General features: G+C 44.2%; 1 protein-coding gene across 1 annotated transcript in view; it reads right to left on the reverse strand.

Moving 5' to 3' along the window:
- The window catches only part of AATF (apoptosis antagonizing transcription factor), a 96,269-nt gene extending 90,438 nt beyond the window's left edge, over positions 1 to 5,831 (reverse strand). The window contains exons 1-4 of the mRNA XM_019732616.3: positions 5,595 to 5,831; positions 4,433 to 4,621; positions 1,575 to 2,006; positions 974 to 1,111 (exon numbers count right to left, since the gene is read on the reverse strand). Of these exons, the coding sequence (XP_019588175.3) occupies positions 974 to 1,111; positions 1,575 to 2,006; positions 4,433 to 4,621; positions 5,595 to 5,685 (850 nt within the window). The 5' untranslated portion in view covers positions 5,686 to 5,831. The remainder of the gene's footprint in view (positions 1 to 973; positions 1,112 to 1,574; positions 2,007 to 4,432; positions 4,622 to 5,594) is intronic.
- Positions 5,832 to 10,287: the final 4,456 nt, after the last annotated feature.

Raw genomic sequence — 10,287 nt, forward strand, 5'->3', positions numbered from 1 at the left:
CACAGAATCCCCTTCCCTAGAAATCCTATATTATTTATTTTGAATGATTTAAGGTGATTTTACCTAAAGGCAGACACCAAATCAGACATCCTACTCTGGTCCCTTCCAACTCTGACTCCATGATACAGTAAGTTTTAAAGAGCAAAGGAAAACACTAAGTCTCAGCAAGTAAATGAACAGCGATTCCAACCACAGTACATTCCCTGCAAATCTCCCTCTGCCCCAGGCCTTTGGTGACATTCGGCATCCAGGCACACAGCACACGGGAGTGTGGAGCAGAGGCAAGACTCCTAGGTCATAAGGCAGAAAAGCTGGAGTTTTCTCTCTGCCATGCATGAACAAGCTCTGTAGCTTTGGGCAACTCATTTTCTCCAAGACACGGTTCTCTCATCTGTAAAATGAGGGGACTGGGAACCCAGTAATTTCTAAATTCCTTTTCTCTTCTAAAATTCTTGGACTTTTTAGCTCAGTAATTCTATTCCAAAACTTTTTATCCCCTCTGCAGTCATCATCTTTCCTCATTCTATGCAACCCAAAGGAAGATATAAGATCATCTTAGCATGTTGCTCTAGAAATTTCCCAATCAAGGCATCTTTTAAGCTCGTGATACAACCACCTTAAATGAACTGAGTTTAGTCATTCATTCTGTCCCTTTTATCCTATACCAATGGATTTTCAAAGAGTGTTGTTCTCTGAGCATTAAAAGAAGTAACTCAGAAAGCCAAGGAGAAGGGAAGGGGCAGGAAGAAAAAGAGTAACAGACCTGACTCAAGTACCCAATCCATTTCAGTCAGTTAGCTTCTTTTGATAAGAGTTATGCCTGTATTGCTATTTTTTAATTAAAAACTACTATTTTGTACCATATTATCATTAAAGCACATCTTCTCTTTTTCAACTCTGTGGTAATACAAATACAACCCGTGCATCCCAATGTACCCCACTGGTTTTCTAAGTATCTCATAAGCATTCTTACTATTTTTTAGGGCGCTGGCAAATTCTGGGCCACCTTTATCCTTGAAAACTGGGAAAACATCTGGTTGAGGAAGCTGATTGGTAGTCAACAAAGCTTTTTGTAGTTTGATCCTTGCTTCCAAGAGTTGGTCCCACAGTGCTGAGAAAGAAAAAAGAATTCCCTTCCTTAGTTATACAATATTCCTGGTTAGAGGAGGGGGGGAAGGGACAGAAAAACACACCAGTCTCTAAGCGGCACAGCTTTATCACCGTTTCATGCCATGGAAACACTCTCTATTATAGGAAATAAACTCAGTATCTTGGAAGCAAATATTTGCTACATCAGAGAGAATGCTAAAGCCCAACGAGAGGAGAAAACACTTCTCTTCAATCTTCCACAGTTGCAGGAAGTACTAGAGCAGAACCAGCTAAGCAGCTCAGTGTAGAAATGGCTGGCTAAGCATAGAACAATGGGGCTTTAGACCTCCAGGTAAGTGGGGCATGTCACAAACTAATTGGAAGGACACAGGAGAGAGCGAACAGCCAAAAACAAACAAACAAGAAAAAAAAGGACATCAAATACAGACACTGAAAAATAAGCAAACAGTAAACCATGTACAAACCTATCTGGTTCTTCACAGCTCTGCCTTTCTCCACTTCCTCGGAAACTTTGACACTGGAGAAGGTCATCACCACACCATCATCTTCACTGGTCCTGTCTTCAGCTCTGTCTTCCTCCCTCTCAACCTCGAAGTCTTCCTCATCATCCCCTTCTTCCATGCCACTCTCCTCCTCTTCGTCTTCCTCCTCCTCACTGCTACCGAGCTCATCCATTCCCTCGGTAAATTTTTCAAAGTCATCGATGTTCTGGACACTGAAGCCTGGGGTGTTCCTGGAGCAGCTTCTGCTCCCCTTCCTCTGGGCCAGACTACTGTCCGCATCACCACCACATTCCTGGTCCTCAGCAGCACTCATGGAGTCCTCACTGGATTCCTCCAAACCCAGCCCCTCTGAATCGCCATCTCCAGACTCTTCCTCATCAGATATTTCCTTGTCTAAACAAGGGAGAGAAGAAGCAAAAAATGGATAGTACCTTGAGACAAATACCAGGCCATCTTTCATTTCAACTAAAGGACCATGGCAACTATCAAAAAAAATATTATTGTACTTAACTCAATAAATAGTTATTACACATCTACTATCGCTGAAATGCTAAGGGAGAAGCACAGATGAATAAAACATGAATCCTATTCTAACAAACGGTTCTAGTGGGAAAAACCTGTAGAAACTATAATACAGAGAAGAATTAAAAAAAAAATTTTGTGTTTCTTTTTCAAGAAGGTGCAGCTCACAGGAGCCCATGAGGGGATCGAACCGGCAACCTTGGAGTTATAAGCACCATGCTCTAACCAACTGAGCTAACTGGACACCTCAAACAAAGTTTTGACAACCTAGAGGAAGTGGAAATTTTAACTGTGGGGCAAGCGAATTTAAGCAAGGCTATAAGGAAGAGGTAGTCTTTGGTCTGGACCCTGAAGAATGGTCAAATTTCACCCGGTGAGGGGGAATTACCAGTTTTCCCAAACCTACATCTAAAAAAATATAGTTTATCATTAACTATCCCAAATGTACAATCTCTATCACACAAGTGTACCCGATTTATTAAATACTTAGTAAGCATCTATTATGAGCCAGGCATAGATAAAAGCTAAGGTATGACAAATAGAATGTGATACCTGTGGGGAAGGGTTCATAGTCTCATGGGAGTAGTAGACATGTACACCAATAATTATGTTATAATGGCATTAGTACAGTATATAGAGAAGGAACCACCTAACTCTCCTGGACAGGTGAGGGATAGCTTCACATGTAGAAGACATTATAATTTTACTTATGAAGCATAAGTAACAGCGCATCAGACAGAGAAGAGGGGAATAAAAGAGAAAACAGCATATGCAAAGGTCCAGCACCACAAAAGTACACTGAAGAGCAGAATGGTGGGAGATAAGCCTTCCGAGTTGCCCAGGGACCATATCAGGAGGGGTCTTATCTTCCATGGGAAGGAGTTTGAACTTGATCCTACAGTATATGCAATGTTAGTTAAGGCTCCTAATTTTACTATGCTTAAGGTATTACCTGATCAAGGTTTTTACTGATTTATCTGATCTCTTCCATGGTAGAACATAAAGATTTCATGGATAGCAACCATAATTACCAGACAAAGGGACCAGTTACCAACACCTTTCTCCAATAAAATATTTTATGAAAACATGATAGGCCTTCAGTATTTCTTTTAAAAACTATATATAAAGTCAAGACACAGAGAAGGTTATCAAAAATATAAATACAAAAAGTAGATGCAAAAAAAAAAAAAAACAGAAATAATCCTTTAAGTTCTTTATATGTATGCCATTTTTCAGATTAAGAAATATTCCTACAAAGTACTAATTAAGAGTATAGATCTTGGAGTTAGACTGCCTTATTTGAGTCCTGGCTCGTCCACTTACTGGCTGTATGACCATGAACAAGTTACTTAACCAATCTGTCCCTCAATTTCCTTATCTACAAAATGGGGATAAATAGTAACAACCTCACAGAGCTATTGGGAGAATTGAATGAGATGATATATGTAATGCAAACAGTGATTAACATTTTTTTGAGGACTTACTGTGTCCCAGGCTCTTAAAACTTATTTTAAAGTACTTACCACAGTGCCGGACACAGGGTGAGAGTTCAATAAATATTATAATATTTGTCTCATATTGGTCTCTTTATCAGTTTCTAGGCAAAGAAAATGAAACAAGCTTCTCAGGAGCCCCAGAACTATATCAAGGAACTAAATCATTGACAATACAACCTGAATGAAAGTTTCTCTTATATTATCTGTGGATTCTCAACATAGCACCTCTGACCTCTCTAAAGGAAAACAAATGACATCGACTCAATAATCATCAAATCCAGCCCCTTCTTCCACTCTGCTTTAAAACTATAAGCTCACATCCTCCTAACACTCTTGCAGGGAAGAAGGAAGGATTATGTTATTTTACAATGGCAAAAAATGAGTTTCACAAATTAGTATCATACAGTGACCCAATGCAAAACTTGAAGAACTGAAGGAAAGGGGTCAAAATCCAGGAGTAGAATGCTCATCAGAAGCAATGCTTTTTCAACACATAGCCCTCTCAATATCTAATATGCATTGCCTTTTTCCTCATTCCATTTTAGGATGAACTATTAGTCTAAACATAAGGAGTGTGGCAACTTAATCGCTCCAGGTTTTAGATTCCTTATGAAGTGAAATCAGAACCTCTAAGGCCCTTTCTAATGCCAAATCAATGGTCTCTCTTAAGATAATAGGTGGGGGTGCGTAGACTAGTCTTACAAAGTTCATTAAAGGGAAGGGGCATTTGAACCCTAAAAAATTAAAGAAGAGAATGAGTACCATGCAAAAACAAAAAAGCATGCAAATATGTCTACTCACCAGAACCTGACAAAGGATGCTCCCAATGGTCTTCCTTCCATGCTTTTCTAGAGATGGTTTTGCCAGAATACCTTTTATCTGTGTCCAATGGGGAGGTTGATGCCAATTTTCTAATGCTACCCACAGCCAGGAAGTCACCTTCCCCATCGTCCCCTTCATCAAACCTGTCAATCACTCTGGCAGCAGTGGCTGTGGGGGAGAGGGAAAAGTAATCAATCCTAGGTCAAAAGGAACTTTCATGGTAACCCTGTACAACCCTTTCAATTCATACTTGAATGCCCTCTACAAAATCCTCACCAACTTCTAGAAACAGGAAACTCCTTACCTCCCAAGGTAGACCTCTATCTTACTACTGTTCCTGAACAGAAAGCTCTGTATCTACTAGAAGGATGTATTTCTATGCCTTGGATCATATAAAACTAGTGTAATTCCGCTTCCATGTATGACAATCACTCAAATATTGTAAGTCAGCCATCATCATGTTCTATCCTCACTCCATTCCATCCCTCAGGGAGTTTTCTTCGCTTCTCCTGGCGAAACAGCTCCAATTCCTTCAACTGATATTCCTAAGACACGGTCCAGCACTCACATTTATCCTTCCTCATTCCCTTCCTCACACTTCTGACTCAAGTCTAAAGCAGGATCACTCCCAGCTAGACCATGGACATGAGCTTACAGAACAGCAGTCTTCCTCATCAGCCCCTAAGCAAGTGTCTTGTGGGTAAAAGAGGCTTAAACAGCACCAGAGACGTCTACTTCTTCCTTCAGTCTCCACGTAAGTTCGTAGAGGCAGGCAGAGTTTCAAAAATGAATGAGACTTCCTTCTTCTCATTTCTAACGCAATCCCAGTAAGAGCATCCTGAAACATAACTTCCAACCTGCGATCAGACTCTGGCTCCCCGCAACAGCCAGTGAACCCGAAGATGAATCCGCCGGATGCTCCGCCCACCCCAGCACCAAGTCGAGAGTGCGTGTCAAAAAGAAGCCGAAGCCCTGCTCCAGAGCCCGGGGCAACAATCCCGGGAGGCAGTTTTCCTCTACACAAGGGCACGAGGAGGAGGCCAGGCGGCAAAGCCCAGCTGCCCGCCCCTCACACTCCGTGTGGGTCCGTACCCGGCGCGGCCCACCGCTCCGCACATGGCCTTGCCCCAGTCAACCTCACCCTCCTCCGGATCGGCCTCAGGATCCTCCTCGCGCGGCCGCGGATTCAACAACTGTTCCAGCTGCAGCGCCAGGGGTTGTGGCCCCGCCATCGTCACCAGCCTCGGCTCCGCGCACGTGAACGTGCGGCCCCAGCCTGGGCGCGGACGCTCTCTCCCGGGAGGGTACTCGCGCCCAGAGACTACTTACTCCTCAGGCGAGTCAGGCACCGCGCGGAGCTGCGTGCCCAGCTCCCGACAGGCAACTTCCGGGAGGCTCGCGGCAGGGGGCGGGGCCTGTCGCGTCAGCACGGGCTTTGCTGGGATGAAGGCGGAAGTGCCTGGGAGGCTAAACCGATTGTCACGGTCCAGACCCGTGTGCGCGTGCGTCGAGAGGGTGTCTGAGGCGGCGCGGGAACGCGCAAGGGGACGTGGCCGCTGCCGGAGCGGAGCGGAGATTGCGATACCAGCCGCCGTTGTCCCTTTGCAAAAAATATGCTTCAAGATTTGTATGAGATTTACTTAGAAATAAAGTGTAGTGTAGCGGTAGCCACTGGTGGCTGATTTGGGAAGGAGGAGGGAGTAAAGGGCAAGCCTCTCGAGCCTCAGGTGCGCTTTCGGGCACGCGCAGACTGGGACCAAAAGCAGGTCTGGCGTTTCACAATTTGGAGGAGTCTGGGGCCGGGCTTACGCCTCTGGCCCTGGGGCAGCTACGATTTGACAATCCTATGTCAGAGGTGTATGTGTAAGCGTGCGGCCGACTTCTGGCGTCTTTATTAATAAGAATAACTAGAAATCGCTATTGCTGTGCATAAATAAAGATCTATTTATGTACCTTCTCCAAGTAGCCTTGTCTGAGCAGGAAAAGGGGTAGAGTGGGGATTACTACTCTACTGCATACCCATCGGTACGGTATCTTTGCTGTGCAAAGCGGAGGGCATACTCAGATAATGGAAATGATGCACAGATGTAGAAAAACTCAAGTCTACCATTAGAGGGGCACCGGCAGACTCAAAATATAAAGACTTAATAGGACCAATTTAATTGCACCCAGGCACATGGCAAGATACAATCAATCCTTTTATATTCCCTTTCCTTCAAGCATTCCCTGACTGCCCGCTATGTGGCAGGCATTGCTAGATAAGATACAATAATGAGTAAGTTAAATTCTTTCCTGATGGTGATCAGCTTAGTGGGGCAGACAAACATGTAAACAGAAACTGCAATAAGGGATGATTAGTGTGTGTACAAAGTGGTCTATCCTTCCAGCATCTGTTTGAGGTCACCTGTAGAGACCTAGAACATTTTAAACAAAAACTGCCTCAAAAGGATCCAGGAAACAGACATTAGGAGGTGCCCTGTGCCATATTTGGGCACACCCCAGGTCAGCTGCATCCCAAAGCTGAACTGCCTCGGGAACCTTCAGCTCCCCAGTGTTTTCTGTGGAACTCAAGGGAAATGAGGGTCGCTGACTTTCAGTCTTCTTATGCCTTCAGGATCAAGAGTGATGAGAGACCACCATTTTAGTGTACCTTGTCCCGTGTCGCTTTCCTAGATGGCTATAGAGGGGAAAGTTAACCTGTCTTAGGGTAGACACCCCCCTCCCCAAACATGGAAGGGGAAGAATGCCAGGTTAGTACGGGGGCACCCTAGGCAGGGGACTCAGGCAAAGAAAACTGCTTTTTACCACCTGCAAGAAAATTCAAGCTAGGAAATTGTTTGTTTGTTTAGCATATCACCTGTAATTGCAGTCTAGTGCCTCTGTCTGGGGCCCCCCAGAGCAAAAGCATGCTCCTGAGGCTCCAACAAGGGGCCATTGCTCTGGGCTTCAAAGGACAAAAATGTTTCTCAGCCCACATTTAGGAAACTATATCCTGCAATCCTCTTCCCTTCCTATTTTGGACATGAATAATGCTTAGAAACCTGGCCTTGGGGCAAAGAAAAGGGAGGGAAAAGGGAGGAAGGTGAGGCAGGTCAAAGACCACCTCCAAGCAAACAGGACACTATTTGGGTGATTCTGGGCAGAAAATGCCAAACACCGGCTTACCTCCTCTCCTTTCTCTGTCCTGGTCCCTCACTGATTTGGGAGGCTTTTTGAGGAAGAAATCAAGACTGTTTCACTCCTATCACACATCATCCCAGGGTACCCAAGATGCTTCTCCTGCTTTCTTACCCCATACTGAAGGCAGGGAAGGGACTCTAGGAGTAAAGAGGAAAGAATTCTAAAACTTAAGATACAACTGAGAGCTAAGTCGAGGTCTGAGGCAGGATGGCAACCTCCTAACTGCTCTCTCTGCCTTCCTCCCCACTTGATCTAGTTTCTTGAGAAGGAAAGAGGGGTTTCCTGATGAGGATAGGGATGGAGACAGAAAGTAGACTATGGGAGGAGATATTTCAAAGACTATATACCTCCTAGAAAAAATGTAAACCTCTGACTCCTCTGGAAATAACAGCAGATGAAAGAAGCAGGGGGATGGGAATAAATAGGAGGACATTTCCAAAAGAACAATTTTCTCCAGAGACGATCAGAGGGTCTCCTGGTTCACAGTCCCTCTGCCTGATGCCTAAGGGCTGCAAAGTGGCAGGCAGATGCAGGAATAGCAGAGGATGTGCAGGAGTGATATTGGATAACCCCTCATCGTCCCAATCAACTGTCTGTCACAGGACTAGGAGTTTCAAGAGTTTAGGGAAACCAGGTTCTTACCTGCCTCTCTCCTCTCTTCTCAGATGCTATCAAACTCCAGTTCCCAGACCACTGCCAATGCCTGTCCCGGCTCTCCATGCATAGTCCTCCCTCACCTTTTCTCACTCCATAGTAGCCCCTGGCCTCCTCAAGCCTTCCCCAACCTGGAGAAATTCGTTGGGTGAGCTTTGCCTCCCTCACCCAGGGCAGATGGTGGTTCCCACCCCCCCTCCCCCCACCTACTCTGAGGGTAGGTGGCAAAAGGCACAGAGGTGGTGGCTTTAATATGGCCGCAGAGAGGAACCAGGCTGCCAAGCCTGGCCACAGAGGAGACTGCCGCCCTGGGCGGGAAGGGACCGACTTGGCACTCCTCTCTGTCCCCGCACCTCTCCCAAGAGCCCTCAGCCCTGCTGCATAGGGATGGTGCAGAGCTTCTCTGCACCTCAAGACCAGAGGTGGGCAGTTGGGTCTGATGGGAAAGAAAACAGTCCCTGACATTTCTAGACCTCCTTCTCTCAGCGGCTCCAAAGCTGACTGCTAAGCTTTGCCACCTGTTCAGGTGTTCGTTAAGGTTCAGGATACAGCACCCAGGGGGGAAAGACTGAGTTGCTACCACCGAGTCAGAGAGAAGAATTGTGTCCACACCGAGCGCCCAACTCTAAAATGCTTCTTATCAAGTACTCCACTCCACAATAAAGCTGCTAAATAATTCAGCAGGCTTGATAGGAAAATGCAGCTTCCCAATGAGCAAACGTTCAGTTAAATGAATGTCTTTAAAGGGGGTGGCTATAATGAATAAGTTGGCGATGATTTAAGGTATAGAAATGACAAAAGGGCAAAAACAAGCCGATCCAGTGATTGTATACAAAGCAGATAATGTGCTGCATGCAGAGGCTAGGAATTTCAAGTCTCCCCTGTATTTCACAAATCTGGATTTCTGGAAGACCACTGTCAGATTCCTCCCTGATGGTCCTTCCCATTGCATAAGCCGTCATATGGATGCAGTGAAATATTCCTTATTTTAAAGACTTCTTGGCAGGAAAGATACAGTTGGTTGTGTCTCAACAAAATATGCAAACACTGGAAATTACATACGACTTAATGTAAAACCTTGATTTTTTTAAAAAATAAGGAAATAAATAACCCGTATTGAAATCTAGGTGATATGGAAAAGAAATTTTGGAACTCTAATAGCATGTGATATTAAAACACATGTATTTCATAGTAGATAAAATATTTAAATTCCTTCCACAATTAATAAAGGCTTGGAAGGAACTGAACTACTTTTCAGAACCTATTTGCAACTGCCAGTTGACATTTGATTTCTATATTGGTTATTTTTACTCATCTTTCAGAGAAATGTAACATGTATCTGCGTGAAGCAAAATAGTTTTCCTTCTGGCAAACTTTAAATGTAACAAATACTATAAAACAACTATTTCATATCATTTCTGTGAGAAGGATTAAAGTATTTCATTTTTAGTCATACTATACATTCATTTTACGTTAGCTTTCAAACTACCAAATTAGAAAGCAGGATTATCTATGGGAAATGAATTGAAACTGAAAAGGACCACCTCTAACTATATATTTGCAGATAACTGACATTCACAAGTCCAGTTTTGCATGTGCGGAGACGAGGAGAGAGAGAGAGAGAGAGAGAGAGAGAGAGAGAGAGAGAGAGAGAGAGAGAGAGAGAGAGAGAGTAAGTATATGGGATCTCATGCCTAATCACAAACTGGGGCCACTCATTTTTAACCATGGATTTGATTTCTATTTCAAATTCTCTATTAACTTATCAGCAAACATCTCTTCAAATGTATCAGTTAAATCCACGGAAAGCAAATCTGTAGTCAATGACAGCAGGAAGCCACAGAGAAAAAGCTTGGCTGGCATTAGCAGTGGGGTTCAACCACAGCCAAAGTAAAAGCAGATACCCCAATCCTGTCTCTCTTCTTCCTAGCTTCTGAGGAGACTTTCAGCTCTCCATCCTGCCTCCCTTCTAATTGTTAAAACATCAAATAACACACCAA

The sequence above is a fragment of the Rhinolophus sinicus genome, chromosome 12, assembly GCF_057876585.1.
Source record: "Rhinolophus sinicus isolate RSI-liver-muscle chromosome 12, RSI-T2T, whole genome shotgun sequence".
Lineage (NCBI taxonomy): Eukaryota > Metazoa > Chordata > Mammalia > Chiroptera > Rhinolophidae > Rhinolophus > Rhinolophus sinicus.